Source organism: Schistocerca cancellata, chromosome 1 (genome assembly GCF_023864275.1).
Source record: "Schistocerca cancellata isolate TAMUIC-IGC-003103 chromosome 1, iqSchCanc2.1, whole genome shotgun sequence".
Classification (NCBI taxonomy): Eukaryota; Metazoa; Arthropoda; class Insecta; order Orthoptera; family Acrididae; genus Schistocerca; species Schistocerca cancellata.
The window spans coordinates 76,728,378-76,747,348 of NC_064626.1; the positions used below are offsets into that span (position 1 = coordinate 76,728,378).

Here is an 18,971-nt window from a genome sequence, read left to right on the forward strand (position 1 = left end):
GTTCTATAGGATTCAGGTCAGGACTCTGTGCAGGCCAGTCAATTACAGCGATGCTATTGTCGTTTAACCACTCCGCCAAAGGCTGTGCATTATGAACAGGTGTTCGATCGTGTTGAAAGATGCAATCGCCATCCCCGAATTGATCTTCAACAGTGGGAAGCAACAAGGTGCTTAAAACATCAATGTAGGCCTGTGGTGTGATAGTGCGACGTAACACAACAAAGGGTGCAAGTCCCCTCCATGAAAAACACGACCACACCAGCATTTGCTGTTGGCACTACACACTATGGCAGCTGACGTTCTCTGAGCATTCGCCATACCCACATCCTACCATCGGATCGCCACCTTATGTACCGTTATTCGTCACTCCACACAACGTGTTTTTCCACCGTTCAATCGTCCAATCTTTACGCTCCTTACACTAAGCGAGGCGTCGTTTGGCATTTACCGGCATGATGTGTGGCTTATGTGCAGACGTTCGACCATGAAATCCAAGTTTTCTCACCTGTCGCCTAACTGTCAAATTACTTACAGTGGCGCCTGATGCAGTTTGGAATTCCTGTGTGATTGTCTGGATAGATGTCTGCCTATTACACATCGCGACCCTCTTCAACTGTCGGCGGTCTCTGGCAGTCAACAGACGATGTCGACCTGTAGGATTTTGTGCTGTACGTGTCCCTTCACGTTTCCACTTCACTATCATATCGGAAATAGTGAATGTTTAGGAGCGCGGAAATCTCGCATACAGACGTATCACACAAGCGACACCCAATCACCTGACCACGTTCGAAGTCTGTGAATTCCGCGGAGCGCCCCATTCTGCCCTCTCACGATGTCTAATGACTACTGAGCTCGCTGATATGGAGTACCTGGCAGTAGATGGCAGCACAATGCACCTGATATGAAAAAAGTCTGCTTTTGAGGCTGTCCGGATACTTTTGATCACATAGTGTAAACAGCGCGCTTTCCCCGTTGTACACGAGTACAGCATGCTCATTCAACTGCGTGCACCGTGCGTGTGTCTGACTGGCAGTCATTACTCAACAGGTGACGCTGCTATCGCCTGGACAGGTTTATATCGATAGTAGGTCGGTATAGTCTGTCGGTAAACGGAAGAGCGAGCGAGCGAGTTCCCACTCTGCCTACCCAGCTACGTCACGAGGCGCTTCTACAGGCTGCTTCACAACTTAGTACCGGTCCTGTCGCGGCGCGCGTGTTAAATCTTTGTCGACGCCGTGTACAGATACGTCCTGGCAGCGTTTATTTTTAGACAAATACGTTAAGGCCACAATGAATCCGAAACACGATAGCTTCTTCCGAAACACAACATTACAGAGTAAGTAATATTAACGTAGGAACGGAAGTCAGTCTACAAATACAGAACCGAACGCCTGTTCATGTGAATGTATGTACCCTCCACTGCTATTCGTAAAACGAACCCCGTATGGTGCAATCAATCTGTACAATTGAAGCCTTGTTCTTACTTTATGTTTCTATTAAAAGCTAGAAATTTCCAGGTAAATCCCATTTTACGCTGTGTCTTACATAAAACATCTTTCTGCCAAAGAAAACCTTTTTTTTTTTGTTTTTTTACGGCAGTAAGTAATGTCCATAATGTCGTCATTATTTTTTGGTTTATGTGAAAGTCCTCCATCGTTTGTCGAATGACCGATTTTGTGAAACTGCCTATAACGAAGAGTTTCCTCCCAAAATTATCAGTTTTCCTTCGTGGCGGTTCCAGTAAACCACACGGTTTGTTTTCGCGTTTCTTCCTTATGCGTCCTATTGTGGCGAGGCTGACGTTTGCATAAATTGCAGCCCTCTGACTGGGACTGGTAATATTAGCCAACAGTTCTTTTTGTGCCGCCTCTTTAACACAAGATGTTGTAACATTAGAGACGATCGAACGCTCGTTACTCCACAAATACCTCATCTTCTCCATATCCTGCATATTTTCTTGCAATGCATGTCGCTTATCAATCACTTCCGGATACCGAAGTATATCAGTATGCATACAAAATTAACTGAATAACAATGGCAATTAAGATCCCACGAAAAGAACGACGTGTATCACTGCACGCCGATCTACAGCGCTAGGCAGGTAAAGCGCAACTGATTTTGGGTGCCCCTGTAGGCCAGTGGCAGGGTTCTTCTGGGAAAGGCCGCTTCCCCCACCAAAAGCACTGCTCGCTCTTGAGTTTACAGACAGACTATAGCCATAATGACCTAGCTAAGCAGTAAATTTCCCGCTTGTTACTGTTCGGAGAACGGCCTGATCCTTCGTCATAGCACTGTCAAACGCTGGGCACAGCGAGAACCCACTGCACCACGATGCCTGTCACCGGCTCCCGCTCCACTGAACCGCGCGGCAGTATGTCAGCGACGCTGCGGCAAGGAACTCACGAACAATTGCGAATGCTGGAATGTCTGGCACTACAGATATGTACAGTGTTCTACCAGACGCTAAATGAGTAAACTTACTCCTCCCGCATTCTGACGGGACATGAATATTGTTGTGAATTGGCAGGAGCCAATTCACGGGGTTCGGAGGAAGCCGAAACGCACGCGTTTAAGCTCACGCGGGCTGGCGTGAGGTCTGGAACAGGTCAGAGAAATAAGACTAGCAAAACAGGAGGTAACTGGTAGAATACTTAACTTTAATCCACAATTGGTGAACATTGGTCTGACGGTACATGCATCACAAGATAATTATCCATTGAATATGGCGCCTTGCTAGGTCGTAGCAAATGACGTAGCTGAAGGCTATGCTAACTATCGTCTCGGAAAATGAGAGCGTAATTTGTCAGTGAACCATTGCTATCAACGTCGGCTGTACAACTGGGGCGAGTGCTAGGACGTCTCTCTAGACCTGCCGTGTGGCGGCGCTCGGTCTGCAATCACTGACAGTGGCGACACGCGGGTTCGTCGTATACTAGCGGACCGCGGCCGATTTAAAGGCTACCACCTAGCAAGTGTGGTGTCTGGCGGTGACACCACAGATATTATCCCAATTTTCTCCATACATTCAATACGGAAAGATGAAACAGAAATCCTGGATGGCGAGAAGTATGCTACAATTCAGTTTTGTTATGGGTGCATAAACTGAAAATTCATTGTAACGCGTCGCCTGAAGATACAGAGGTACAATTTACAGAAACTCCCTGGCAGATTAAAACTGTGTACCGGACCGAGACTCGAACTCGGGACCTCTGCCTTTCGCGGGCAAGTGCTCTACCAACTCAACTACCCAAGCACGACTCACGCCCGGTCCTCACAGCTTTACTTCTGCCAGTACCTCGTCTCCTACCTTCCAAACTTTACAGAAGCTCTCCTGCGAACCTTGCAGAACTAGCACTCGTGAAAGAAAAGATATTGCGGAGACATGGCTTAGCCACAGCCTGGGGGATGTTTCCAGAAGATTTTCACTTTGCAGCGGAGTATGCGCTGATATGAAACTTCCTGGCACATTAAAACTGTGTGCCGGACCGAGACTCGAACTCGGGACCTTTGCCTTTCGCGGGCAAGTGTTCTACCAACTGAGCTCAGTGGCAGAGCACTTGCGCGCGAAAGGCAAAGGTCCCGAGTTCGAGTCTCGGTCCGGCACACAGTTTTAATCTGCCAGGAAGTTTCATATCAGCGCACACTCCGCTGCAGAGTGAAAATCTCATTCTGGGTACAATTTACTGTTTAATACACGCGCTGCGTGTCCAACAAATGACAATCGTACTTACCTGTACAATGAAATTTTCAGCAGTAAGATATTCATATTTTGCCAGTACAGAACTACTGTTGTTAGTATCATCGTCAACGAACCCTAGATACTAAGAGCGCTGAAAGAGTGCTGTTACGTAGACGCCATAATCGAAATTTGGACGTTGCGCAGAGTAGCAACATTTCTATGGCGCCCTTCCGGTTATTAAAAAGCATGCCCGTTTCTGATAGAGATGAGTAATTAAATACTGTGCATCAAACTTGTGATGATATATCACGTGCAGGTAAGCTAGAACAAAGTTTTAACGCGATATCTTACTCTGCTTTTGTGATCTCTGTATTAAAAAAAAAAAATAATATGTAGTCTCCGTTTTCGGAATGAACAGACTGTGGGCCCAGTCATACTCAATTTACCGATGAGATGGACTTGTACTGAATCTGAATGGCCAGCGCTGAAATTTTTACGCGATATTGGCTTGGGGTCCTGTTTTCGTGCGTGCCGGGTAAAACATGTGTTTACATGGCGAGTGGCAACAGCTGCGGGAAGCACGTTTTCAGACTGATTTTTTTAAACTGAAAAGCTTGGCAAGCATAATTACTTTAAATCTGTGTACAAGACAAAATCTATTGATGTTTCCATCAGCGTCCACTACAATTTCTGAGCATTTTGTAACTGGTAAAACATTTCGCGTTATTGATTCTGTCAGTTGTAAATCATCCGGTATATACTGAAAATAGTTCCATTTATTTTAGCACATTAATACTATCGATGTACAGTTTGTGTATCAGCGGACTTGCTTTATTTCGACGTCGTAGAAACATTTTGGTTACTCTCTCTGCAGCTTTATCACTGTCTCTGGATTCTTTTCCTCGTCCGGAAATGTATTTTCCCCGTAGGCGTATTTCTTAAGCTCTGGGGAAAAAAGCGAAAGTCGCTTTTTGCAAGACCTGGCATGATCTGTGCGATGAACGAGTCACAACTTGCCGCAAGGGCGCCGGCAACGGTTGCTGCATGCCGCGCAGAACGAGCGTTCTCGTGTAGTAAACAAACTCGCTGTTTGTTTTGAACAGGCCGACGCAGTTTTGTAACATCTCGCAGTAGACGGAAGACTTGATAGTGTACCCTCGAGGCAAAAATACGACAAACTGTGGACATTTCCCGCCTCAAAAAGTTGTTGACATGATACTTCGTCGTGAAGTTGGAGTCCTGAAATTTTTCCTCGGCGAAATACGAGTGAGATGTGCCTTCTTTAGATTGTCGTTTATTCTCTTCTGCGTGTGGTCAACTGCCAAAGTTCGTAATTCTTCGAAATGTGACCTCTCATAAATTATCTCGTGTTTCTTGGGGCGCAGTAGTGACCTATTCCGGAGCAAATCGAATTCATCCGCTTTCTTCAGATAGCATTTACGGCAATGTGCGTATCCGGTAAACTGTACTCCCTGTAATAGTTCGTAGAAGATCACTTCTTAACCATTTCGGGAGTGCTCCTGAACTTCAGCGACGGTAAAACTGCTATCGATCGTGAGATTTCTTTCCTTCAGTCTTCTCGATGGTTTTATAAGCGAATATGGATGAATTAAGTAAGATGCGTTCCACCAAGAATCGTATTATGTGTCAAACACATGTTTTCAGACTGAATTTCTTAAACTGAATGGCTGGCAAACATAATTACTTTACATTTGTGTACACGTCGAAATGCCTTCTTCCCAGCCACAAACTTTAGAGAAATTAGGAAAACCCAAGGAATCGGTTTCTCACTATTTTGTTGAAAATGACAATTTCCTACACCTTCCACTTGTTACGTTTTACACTTTGTGATACATCGTTTACATTAAATTCGTTTCAGCAGGTATTTGAAGGTTTCATATTTTCAGTTCAAACAGTTTTCACTACGATCCCTCCAAGACCCCTACAAAAGCATTTTCACATGGAACTCGATCTTCAAACGGCTTACACTGACAGTGAGCTCTACCTAAGAACTAATACCTTACAAGGGAACCTCCCCATCGCACCCCCCTCAGATTTAGTTATAAGGTGGCACAGTGGATAGGCCTTGAAAAACTGAACACTGATCAATCGAGAAAACAGGAAGAAGTTGTGTGGAACTATGAAAAAAATAACCAAAATATACAAACTGAGTAGTCCATGTGCAAGATAGGCAACATCAAAGAAAGTGTGAGCTCAGGAGCGCCGTGGTCCCGTGGTTAGCGTGAGCAGCTGCGGAACGAGACGTCCTTGGTTCAAGTCTTTCCTCGAGTGAAAAGTTTAATTTTTTATTTTCAGACAATTATCAAAGTTCAGGCACTCACACATAATCAACTTCGCTCTCCAAAATTCCAGGACATGTTCAGATTTGCTTGGACATATGCAGGATTTGACGGTCTACACACGGAAAAATTTGAAAACATTAAAAACATATGTTTTGACAGAGCACAGGGAAAACTGTGCGACTGTGATAGTGTTGCATTCATTTGTTGCAGTTTATGTGACAAACTCTTATGTTTGCATCACTTTTTTGGGAGTGATTATCACATCCACAAGAAAACCAAAATTGGGCAAGGTAGAAGAATCTTTTTACCCATTCGCCAAGTGTACAAGTTAGGTGGGTCGACAACATATTCCTGTCATGTGACGCACATGCCGTCACCAGTGTCGTATAGAATATATCAGACGTGTTTTCCTGTGGAGGAATCTGTTGACCTATGACCTTGCGATCAAATGTTTTCGGTTCCCATTGGAGAGGCACGTCCTCGTCTACTAATCGCACGGTTTTGCGGTGCGGTCGCAAAACACAGCCACTAAACTTATTACAATGAACAGAGACGTCAATGAACGAACGGACAGATCATAACTTTGCGAAAATAAAGAAAGTAAACTTTTCACCCGCTGAAAGACTTGAACCAAGGACCTCTCGTTCCGCAGCTGCTCACGCTAACCACAGGATCACGGCGCTCCTGAGCTCCCACTATCCTTGATGTTGCCTATCTTGCACATGGAGTACTAAGTTTGTATATTTTGCTTATTTTTTTCATAGTTCCACACAACTTTTTCCTGTTTTCTCGATTGATCTGTGTTCAGTTTTTCAAGGCCTATCCACTGTGCCAACTTATAACTAAATCTGAGGGGGGGTGCGATGGGGAGGTTCGCTTGTTAGAGACATGCTCCTGATAATGCTGGCGGAAGAAAAATGGAAACTGAGTCACTTAATATAATATTAATTATTGTAATTTATATTATTTTAAGGTACTCATACTTTTAAGATGATCCTAAACTTACTGTTCTACAACAAATATTTTTGTTTGATTTTTCTTGTATTATAATTTGTCTAATCCCATCATTGTAATATCTTGCCTGTTATTCAGAATTTCAGTATAATAATTGCAAACCCTCTAAAAAATGTTTGATGTTTCGAAACAGATTAATCAGTTTCAACTGATTAAAAAACAATGAAAATATATAGAATGTTATTCTTTTTATAAAGGATAAATTTGTTCAAATTTTCGTACAGGACAAGATAATTTCATTTAACTGTGCTTGAAATACAATGCAAGATCTAAGTCTTATGTATAGGGTGACTCAACTGCCCCTACCGCTGGGTTTTATGCAACTGGGAAAGCCTTCAAATACAGGGTGTTTGAAAAAGAACTCCCTAGTTTTAAGTATAAATTTAATGAGGAAATTAATGCAAAATTACAACAATGAGTACATATCATGAAAGAGATTTCGTTCAAGTTTTGTTTAATGTTAATAGACGTCAACGTGGGATCCATTTGTTGCCCTGCACACGTCGAGACGATATTCCACTTGTTCAAAAATGTTCAACTGTGTGTGAAGTCTTATGGGACTTAACTGCTAAGGCCATTAGTCCCTAAGCTTACACACTACTTAACCTAAATTATCCTAAGGACAAACACACACACCCATGCCCGAGGGAGGACGCGAACCCCCGCTGGGACCTGTCGCACAGTCCATGACTTCAACGTCCTAGACCGCTCGGCTAATCCCGCGCGGCGATATTCCACTTCTCTCCACGTACTCACCAACATTTCAGGCGTAACTGTCCCAACCGCCGCGACGATTATTTCCCGTAAATGATTATTGTCTCTGATCTTTTCACTGTACACAACATTTTTTATGTAAGGCATTAATTTTGAGAGAGTCACGTTGATACTGAATAACTTCATGTGGATGTTCTACCCCCCAAATTCTGCAGTTATGCCGTTTTAACTGCTCCACTGACATGAGATGTAGCCTCAACAGAAAAGAGACTCTCTTTTAAAAAATTGAAATCATCAATTCTGTGTAGAACGTCAACAGAAAACTCACACCTTTCGATTTTATCAGTAGGTTTTATTTCATGTAAAAGTGGCAATTTGCAGGCGCGCAACTCAAGTCTTTTAGGCACAACTATATACACAGTACCTTTAGGCACTCCTGATTGTGGACTACGTCTGGCCAATGACTTTTTTGGGCTCCGAACACATGAAATACGGACCTGTTAACAACATCTTCTCGGTCTACCTGGTGATTTTACTTTTAAAACACTACCGGTTTCCTCGAAAGACTATAGCCAACGATGGATAGTTTTGCTGTAGGTGGTTCACCACCGTACAGACCAAAATTGCGCTGCACTGTTATAACTGACTGTTTTCTGTTGAGGAGTGCACATTGTTGGTGAGCCGGCCGCGGTGGCCGTGCGGTTCTGGCGCTGCAGTCCGGACCCGCGGGACTGCTACGGTCGCAGGTTCGAATTCTGCCTCGGGCATGGGTGTGTGTGATGTCCTTAGGTTGGTTAGGTTTAAGTAGTTCTAAGTTCTAGGGGACTTATGACCTAAGATGTTGAGTCCCATAGTGCTCAGAGCCATCACATTGTTGGTGAGTTGCTCTGCACTGCACTGCACGCACGCCTGGACTGAAAGTGAACAGCGGAAAAAAACAGCATTGCTGCCGTCTCCAGGTCAAGCACACCTGCCAGCCGCAGGGGAGCCAAACTTGGAGAACTGATGAATCAGACACCGCAAACTAGAATGGTGTATGTCACTTTGTACAGATTCTAGGACACATTAAAACTCAGGGAAGAGTTCTTTTTCAAACACATCGTACTGCAGGCAAGATTTTTATATTCTCTCTGTTGTTACGTGCAAACTATTGGTCCTATAGAAAAAATGAATAGGACCTTTTTGTAGCTAATTAAATGCAGTAAAATTTTTGTACTAGGATGTGTTTTCGCTAGAGGTTGTTGTTTTCGAATTATTCAAGAAAAAGTTACAAAAGTGATCTTCAAACACATTTTTCTTGAATAACTCGTAAACCAAGGCACCCAGCGGAAAACGTATCCCAGCACAAGATTTAGCTACGTTAACTTTCCTACAAAACGGTCCTGTTCATCTTTCCTGTAGAACTAACAGACTATACGTAGCAAGCGAGTGAATATGCAAATATCGCATGTGGTTTTTAAGATGTCGCAGGTTACATAAAACCCAGCTGTAGGGGGCAGCTGTATCATCCTGTATACAAGGGTCAGTCAAATGAAAACGAGACAAATGGAAAATAAAGTACGTAAACAGTTCATTATTTCAAAAGTAATCACCATAACTGTTAGTATATTTATCCCACTGTAGGACACGACGGTGAATGCCTTCATGGGAAAATACTTGTGATTGCCTACGGAACCGTGACCGTATCCAGGGCGGCGCCCCTTCGTCCATAGCTAATCGACGGCCACGAATGTCTTCCTTCAGTGCTCAAAAGCATACGGAAATCACATGGAGAGAGATCGGGACTGTATAAAGTGTGTGTAGGGTCTTGCAGTGAATCTTCAGCAGAGTAGTCGAAACAACCTTAATAACATGTGGGCAGACATTAGCCTGCAACAGAATGATACCGTCCGTCAACATTCCTGGGTGTTTGGATTTTATGACGCGCTTCAGTTTTTGCAAAGTGTCCACATACCGCTACGCTTTAACTGTGGCGCCATGTTCCAGAAAGTCAATGGGCAGCAGGGCTCTTTCAGTCAAAGCAAAAGACCATCGTGACTTTCCGGAGCTCGCGTGCACGGCTTCGGATTTTTTGGATGGGGTGAATCCATGTGCTAACGTTGTTGGCTTCGATGCTCGCTCTTCAGCTCAAAGTGATGACATCATTTTTCGTCTCCCGAGAGTCGATCTGGGACGAGAAACGATATTCTTCATCGTGATACGATTTCAGATGCTGCAGTACATGATCCGTGGTAATTTCGGAACTCCGTGAGAACGGACGTGGATTGTTTTGAGGAGCTGCTGCCGATGATACTGAAAGGAATTCGCACAAGTGGCACAGAACGTGGGAAGCAGTTTCACCTTAATTTATGTTCAAACATGCATGTCTTACTGTGTTTCCATATTTTTCCCCAACTTCTGTAATTCCGTGATAGCTATACAAGAGAACAACAATTACGAAGGGAATTCAATTAAGTAATGCAACACATGTTCTGTCGGTCAATTTTGATTGAAAAAAATGTGGGATTTATTGTGAATGGACGTCTCTGTTGGTAGTGTTGACACACACTGGTCCACCAGATGGGGCACTCAAGGTTGTGTGAAGGCTGGGTTTCAGCCGCGTAACAGAAGGCCAAAAAGAGCAACGAAGGACCATTTGTGCGGAACTGCCTGCGTCGATGAAATATGGGTTCATCACTTCGAACCGGAAACGAAAACGGCAATATATGGAGCGGCTCCAAACATCCTATCCTCCGAAGAAAATGTTCAATGGCACAATCTCAGTCGGTAAAGTTATGGCGACGATCTTCTAGGACTCTGAAGCGGTAATTCTGTTTGATGCCCTTCCTCCGCTGCAACGATCAACTCTCAAGTGAGTCGTGCTATCTTCAGGAAATTGAAGAAACGACTTCAGCGTGTTCGTTGCCACAAAGGTGCAAATGAACTTCTTTTTCTCCACGACAACGCAATGCCTCACACGAAGCTGCGCACCCGAAAGGAGCACACAAATTTCATTGGACTGTTCGTCCTAATCCATCCTACATCCAGGATCTCGAAACTTCGGACTTCCGTATCTGTTTGGCCCAATGAAGAATGCACTCCGCGGGAGACAGTACGTGGATGATGGGGAGGTTATTGATACTAAAATGTGGACTTTCACGGCCGGAAATGTCATGTCCATTATAATTATCCGGGCTGTTATGCCGTGGTCGGTCGATGATTTCTGTGTCAATTCCCAACGTTTCGTCCCCGTCTGCGGAGGACATCGTCAAAGGTTCAAATGGCTATGAGCACTATGCGACTTAACTTCTGAGGTCATCAGTCGCCTAGAACTAATTAAACCTAACTAACCTATGGACATCAGACACATCCATGCCCGAGGCAGGAATCGAACCTGCGACCGTAGCGGTCACGCGGTTCCAGACTGAATTGCCTTTAACCGCACGGCCACACCGGCCGGCGGAGGACATCTTCACGGGGGTCTGTAGCTCGATGGAAGGTCCAACACACTCAGTGGCTCGCTACTGAGTAGAGAGCCAGTGGGTGTGTTGGACCTTCCATCGAGCTACAGACCCCCGTGAAGATGTCCTCCACAGACGGGGACGAAACGTTGGGAATTGACACAGAATTCATCAACCGACCACGGCATAACAGCCCGGATAATTACACTCCTGGAAATGGAAAAAAGAACATATTGACACCGGTGTGTCACACCCACCATACTTGCTCCGGACACTGCGAGAGGGCTGTACAAGCAATGATCACACGCACGGCACAGCGGACACACCAGGAACCGCGGTGTTGGCCGTCGAATGGTGCTAGCTGCGCAGCATTTGTGCACCGCCGCCGTCAGTGTCAGCCAGTTTGCCGTGGCATACGGAGCTCCATCGCAGTCTTTAACACTGGTAGCATGCCGCGACAGCGTGGACGTGAACCGTATGTGCAGTTGACGGACTTTGAGCGAGGGCGTATAGTGGGCATGCGGGAGGCCGGGTGGACGTACCGCCGAATTGCTCAACACGTGGGGCGTGAGGTCTCCACAGTACATCGATGTTGTCGCCAGTGGTCGGCGGAAGGTGCACGTGCCCGTCGACCTGGGACCGGACCGCAGCGACGCACGGATGCACGCCAAGACCGTAGGATCCTACGCAGTGCCGTAGGGGACCGCACCGCCACTTCCCAGCAAATTAGGGACACTGCTGCTCCTGGGGTATCGGCGAGGACCATTCGCAACCGTCTCCATGAAGCTGGGCTACGGTCCCGCACACCGTTAGGCCGTCTTCCGCTCACGCCCCAACATCGTGCAGCCCGCCTCCAGCGGTGTCGCGACAGGCGTGAATGGAGGGACGAATGGAGACGTGTCGTCTTCAGCGATGAGAGTCGCTTCTGCCTTGGTGCCAATGATGGTCGTATGCGTGTTTGGCGCCGTGCAGGTGAGCGCCACAATCAGGACTGCATACGACCGAGGCACACAGGGCCAACACCCGGCATCACGGTGTGGGGAGCGATCTCCTACACTGGCCGTACACCACTGGTGATCGTCGAGGGGACACTGAATAGTGCACGGTACATCCAAACCGTCATCGAACCCATCGTTCTACCATTCCTAGACCGGCAAGGGAACTTGCTGTTCCAACAGGACAATGCACGTCCGCATGTATCCCGTGCCACCCAACGTGCTCTAGAAGGTGTAAGTCAACTACCCTGGCCAGCAAGATCTCTGGATCTGTCCCCCATTGAGCATGTTTGGGACTGGATGAAGCGTCGTCTCACGCGGTCTGCACGTCCAGCACGAACGCTGGTCGAACTGAGTCCGTTCCACAGGACTACATCCAGCATCTCTACGATCGTCTCCATGGGAGAATAGCAGCCTGCATTGCTGCGAAAGGTGTTTATACACTGTACTAGTGCCGACATTGTGCATGCTCTGTTGCCTGTGTCTATGTGCCTGTGGTTCTGTCAGTGTGATCATGTGATGTATCTGACCCCAGGAATGTGTCAATAAAGTTTCCCCTTCCTGGGACAATGAATTCACGGTGTTCTTATTTCAATTTCGAGGAGTGTATAATGGACATGAGGTTATTGATGCAGAACCACGTTGGTTACGACAACCATCAGCAGAACGGTACCACGCGGGCATAAAGGCCTTCCCAGTGAGGTGGCGTACGGTCGTCGCCTTGAACGGAGATTACGTTGAAAAACAGGTTTTTCAAGCCAAAGGAGTGGGGAACAATATGGTGTATTGAAGCCCCGAGTCAGACCAAACCACTTGCAGAGGGAAAAAAAAATGTTGCAATAGTTAATGAACGCCCCTAGCACTTAATAAATAAACTCGATCTCTCGTAGACGTTTAAAGGATTAAACAATGACTTAACCTTGCCATTCGAGTTTTCGCTAGTAATCTGAGGAGTTGAACCGATCCGCAGTTCCGACATGTAAGCTAGGGGCGCTGCAGCAGAGGCGTCCACCTTGTTGGGTGCGCCGTGCAGCACGGTCCAGAGGCACACCACTCACCTCGTAGCAGCCGCAGGTGACGCAGAAGACGGTGCCCTGCGACTCCAGCCGCGGGAACCAGCGCTCGCCCAGCTCGTACTCCGCCAGCCCGAACTTGCAGCGCCCGTCTGCAACAGGGAGGGGCGTCGCGTAAGGCGAGCAGCGACACAACATGTCAGTCACACAGTAGCAGACTTTGACCTAGCCACAGGCCTGAGCGATGGCGCTCGACTCAGTGGCCGCCTGTTTGGTACATGATAACTCAACAGACTGTGATCCGCAGGTTTTGTAATACAGGGACGAAGTAGTGCCGGCGTACATTTTGTGGCCAGCGAACTAAGTTATCGGTGTCTCAGGAGCAATTCCAAACCTCTCCCACGGTGTGTGGGCACACAGAGCAGTCAGGCGCGTGTTTACGCAGATACACTACTGGCCATCAAAATTGCTACACCACGAAGATGACGTGCTACAGACGCGAAATTTAACCGACAGGAAGAGGATGCTGTGATATGCAAATGATTAGCTTTTCAGAGCATTCACACAAGGTTGACGCCGGTGGCGACAGCTACAACGTGCTGACATGAGGAAAGTTTCCAACCGTGTAAGGAGCACAATTGCAAACCATCACGTTTTCGACTTTGATAAAGGTCGGACTGTAGCCTATCGCGATTGCGGTTTATCGTATCGCGACATTCCTGCTCGCGTTGGTCGAGATCCAATGACTGTTAGCAGAATATGGAATCGGTGGGTTGAGGAGGGTAATACACGCCGTGCTGGATCCCAACGGCCTCGTATCACTAGCAGTCCACATGACAGGCATCTTATCCGCATGGCTGTAACGGATCGTGCAGCCACGTCTCGATCCCTCAGTCAAAATATGGGAACGTTTGCAAGACAACAACCATCTGCACGAACAGTTCGACGACGTTTGAAGCAGCAAGGACTATCAGCTCGGAGATCGTGGCTGCGTTTACCCTTGACGCTGCATCACAGACAGGAGCACCTGCGATGGTGTAGTCAACTACGAAACTGGGTGCACGAATGGCAAAACGTAATTTTTTCGGATGAATCCAGGTTCTGTTTACAGCATCATGATGGTCGCATTCCTGTTTGGCGACATCGCGGTGAACGCACACTGGAAGCGTGTATTCGTCATCACCATACTGGCATATCACCCGGCGTGATGGTATGGGATGCCATTGGTTACACGTCTGGGTCACCTCTTGTTCGCATTGAACCTCTAGTTCGCTTTGAACGGTGGACATTACATTTCAGATGTGTTACGATCCATGGCTCTACCCTTCATTCGATCCCTGCAAAACCCTACATTTCAGCAGGATAATGCACGACCGTATGTTGCAGGTCCTGTACGGGCCTTTCTGGATACAGAAAATGTTCGACTGCTGCCCTGGCCAGCACATTCTCTAGATCTCTCACAAACTGAAAACGTCTGGTCAATGGTGGCCGAGCAACTGGCTCGTCACAATACGCCAGTCACTACTCTTAATGAACTGTGGTATCGTGTTGAAGCTGCATGGGCAGCTGTACCTGTACACGCCATTGTTTGACTCAATGCCTAGGCGTATCAAAGCCATTACTACGGCCAGAGGTGGTTGTTCTGGGTACTGATTTCTCAAGATCTATGCACCCAAACTGCGTGAATATGTAATCACATGTCTGTTCTAGTATAATATATTTGTCCAATGAATACCCGTTTATCATCTGCATTTCTTCTTGGTGTAGCAATTTTAATGGTCAGTAGTGTAACGGAAGAGATTGGAATCCGCAGAAGTAATCCAAAACCTGTCTCACGGTGTGTGGGCACACAGGGTTCAAATGGTTCAAATGATTCAATGGCTCTGAGCACTATGGGATTTAACATCTGAGGTCATCAGTCCCCTAGACTTAGAACTACTTAAACCTAAATAACCTAAGGACATCACACAAACATCCATGCCTGAGGCAGGATTCGAACCTGCGACCGTAGCAGCAGCGCGGTTCCGGACTGAAGCGCCTGGAACCGCTCGGCCACAGCGGTCGGCGGCACACAGAGTCGTCAGGTGCGTTTTCTCTGGTGTTCCGGCAGATATTTCCAGTTCCGTTTTAACAACATGTAGCTGGATCCAGGCCATTGCCCATCACCACTTTCCTGCGATGTCTAGTATCGACAGAAAGTGTCGGTTTGTTTCCTGCTACCAGTAACATAAATTTTACAGCAGAATTTTCCGTCTCCATTCGAAACAGCGGTCCCAAGTCAGTCTAGTGCGACATTCCTTTTAATCGGCGTACTGGGTGGCCTATAGATGTTGTGACGGATTTTGATGGAACAATGTCATTATAGGTGCCAGTTCCTGCCGCTAGGCAGCAAACGTACTGTAGGCGGAACGTCTCGCAATGTGGTTTGTTATTCAGTGATCGCGACTAATTGGCACGATCGTCAGTGGAGAATATGGAGCTACCTGCTGCGTAGGAAGGCCTTGTCTCCTATGAATGCGACGCTGTGTTGCCTCTGTAGACAACAGTTTCGGACACGGGTTTCCATACGGAGTTTGTGTTTCTCTTGTATATCAAGAAAGATTGGAAATTTTCGAGGGTTCCAGTTCCTCAGAAACCAGCGTCCGCAGGGACAACACAACGCCGCATTCATAGGAGACAAGGCCTCTCTACGCAACAGCTAGCTCCATCTTTTCATTGGCGATCGTGGCAATCAGTCGCGATCACTGAGAAACAATATTGCGAGACGTTCCGCCTACGGTTCTCTCAGCGTGCCGAAAGAGCGGCCTAGTCGCAGCGCCGGCCGGCGCCTATAACTTCGACGCTCTGAAGCGTTGTCGGAAGACGTTTTCAGAAACTGGTTCCTATCCTCGATCCGTTCCTTACGAGACTCTCAACAACCCCTCAGACTTTCTTACAACATTTCTGGGACAGCTTGTATATTAACAGGGACAATAAAACAGGAAGAATAACCAGCATCCCAGCAGCTACACTATGTGATCAAAAGTATCCGGACACCTGGCAAAAATGACTTACAAGTGGGTGGCGCCACTCCCGCAGGTACTGGAAGGTTTCTTTGGGAATGGCAGCACATTCTTCACAGAGTGCTGCACTGAGGAGAGGTATCTATGTCGGACGGTCAGGCCTGACACGAAGTCAGCGTTCCAAAACATCCCAAAGGTGTTCTATAGGATTCAGGTCGGGACTCTGTGCAGGCCAGTCCAATACAGGGATGTTATTGTCGTGTGGCCACTCCGCCACAGGCCGTGCATTATGAATAGATGCTCGATCGTGTTGAAAGATACTAATGACATCCCCGAATTGCTGTTCAACAGTGGGAAGCAAGAAGGTGCTCAAAACATCAATGTAGGCCTGTGCTGTGATAGTGCCACTCGAAACAAGAAGGGGTGCAAGCCCCCTACATGAAAAACACGACAACATCATAACGCCACCACCTCAGAATTTTACTGTTTCCACTACAGACGCTGGCAGATGACGTTCACCGTGCATTCCCCATACCCATATCCTACCATCGGATCGCCACATTGTGTACCGTGAATCGGCACTGCACACAACGTTTTTCCACTGTTCAATCGTCCAATGTTTACGCTCCTTACACCAAGCGAGGAGTCGTTTGGCATTTACCGGCGTGATGTGCGCTTATGAGCAGCCGCTCGACCATGAAATCCAAGTTTTCTCACCTCCCACCTGTCATAGTACTTGCAGTAGATCCTGATGCAGTTTTGAATTCCTGTATGACGGTCTGGATAGATGTCTGCCTATTACACATACGACCCTCTTCAACTATCGGTGGTATCTGTCAGTCAACAGACGAGGTCGGCCTGTATTCTTTTATGCTGTACGTGTCACTTCACGTTTCCACTTCAGTATCAAAAATGTTTCAAATGAGTCTAAGCGCTAAACATATGACATCAGTCCCCTAGACTTAGTAACTACTTTAACCTAAGCAAATGACATTAGACACATCCATGCCCGAGGCAGTAGTCGAACCTGCAACCCTAGCAGCAGCGCGGTTCCGGACTGAAGCGCCTAGAACCGCTCGGCCACACGGCCGGCTACTTCACTATCGCATCGGAAACAGTGGACCTATGGATGTTTAGGAGTGTGGAAATCTCGCGTACAGACGTATGAGACAAGTGACACCCAGTCACCTGACCACGTTCGAAGTCTTGAGTTCCGCAGAGTAGCCCATTCTGCCCTCTCACGATGTCTAATGACTACTGAGCTCGCTGATATGGAGTACCTGGCAGTAGATGGCAGCACAATGCAGCTAAGATGAAAAACGTATATTTTTTGGGGTGTCCGGATACTTTTCATCGCATAGTGTACTAGGCAGCATTGCTGCAAGACGGTCTCAGTACAGGCCAGGAGGGCACGAGTCGGCACTGGAGTTCAGTTTACTCTTCGTGTTTTGCTGTCCCTGCTAATTACGAGGGCAGTTCAATAAGTAATGCAACACATTTTTTTTCTCGGCCAATTTTGGTTGAAAAAACCGGAAATTTCTTGTGGAATATTTTCAAACATTCCCGCTTCGTCTCGTATAGTTTCATTGACTTCCGACAGGTGGCAGCGCTGTACGGAGCTGTTAAAATGGCGTCTGTAACGGATGTGCGTTGCAAACAACGGGCAGTGATCGAATTTCTTTTGGCGGAAAACCAGGGCATCTCAGGTATTCATAGGCGCTTGCAGAATGTCTACGGTGATCTGGCAGTGGACAAAAGCACGGTGAGTCGTTGGGCAAAGCGTGTGTCATCATCGCCGCAAGGTCAAGCGAGACTGTCTGATCTCCCGCGTGCGGGCCGGCCGTGCACAGCTGTGACTCCTGCAATGGCGGAGCTTGCGAACACACTCGTTCGAGATGATCGACGGATCACCATCAAACAACTCAGTGCTCAACTTGACATCTGTGTTGGTAGTGCTGTCACAATTGTTCACCAGTTGGGATATTCAAACGTTTGTTCCCGCTGGGTCCCTCGTTGTCTAACCGAACACCATAAAGAGCAAAGGAGAACCATCTGTGCGGAATTGCTTGCTCGTCATGTGGCTGAGGGTGACAATTTCTTGTCAAAGATTGTTACAGGCGATGAAACATGGGTTCATCACTTCGAACCTGAAACAAAACGGCAATCAATGGAGTGGCGCCACACCCACTCCCCTACCAAGAAAAAGTTTAAAGCCATACCCTCAGCCGGTAAAGTCATGGTTACAGTCTTCTGGGACGCTGAAGGGGTTATTCTGTTCGATGTCCTTCCCCATGGTCAAACGATCAACTCTGAAGTGTATTGTGCTACTCTTCAGAAATTGAAGGAACGACTTCAGCGTGTTCGTAGGCACAAAAATCTGAACGAACTACTCCTTCTTCATGACAACGCAAGACCTCACACAAGTCTACGCACCCGAGAGGAGCTCACAAAACTTCAGTGGACTGTTCTTCCTCATGCACTCTTCAGCCCCGATCTCGCACCGTCGGATTTCCATATGTTTGGCCCAATGAAGGACGCAATCCGTGGGAGGCACTACGCGGATGATGAAGAAGTTATTGATGCAGTACGACGTTGGCTCCGACATCGACCAGTGGAATGGTACCGTGCAGGCATACAGGCCCTCATTTCAAGGTAGCATTGAATGGAGATTACGTTGAAAAATAGTGTTGTGTAGCTAGAAGATTGGGGAATAACCTGGTGTATTTCAATGCTGAATAAAACAACCCCTGTTTCAGAAAAAAAATGTGTTGCATTACTTATTGAACTGCCCTCGTATACAAGGAAAAAACG

General features: G+C 46.9%; 1 protein-coding gene across 1 annotated transcript in view; it reads right to left on the reverse strand.

The window, feature by feature from the left end:
* The window catches only part of LOC126170316 (chordin-like protein 1), a 762,532-nt gene that overhangs the window by 265,114 nt on the left and 478,447 nt on the right, over window positions 1–18,971 (reverse strand). Inside the window, exon 3 of the mRNA XM_049920752.1 lies at window positions 13,204–13,310. Coding sequence (XP_049776709.1) covers window positions 13,204–13,310 — 107 coding nt within the window. The remainder of the gene's footprint in view (window positions 1–13,203; window positions 13,311–18,971) is intronic.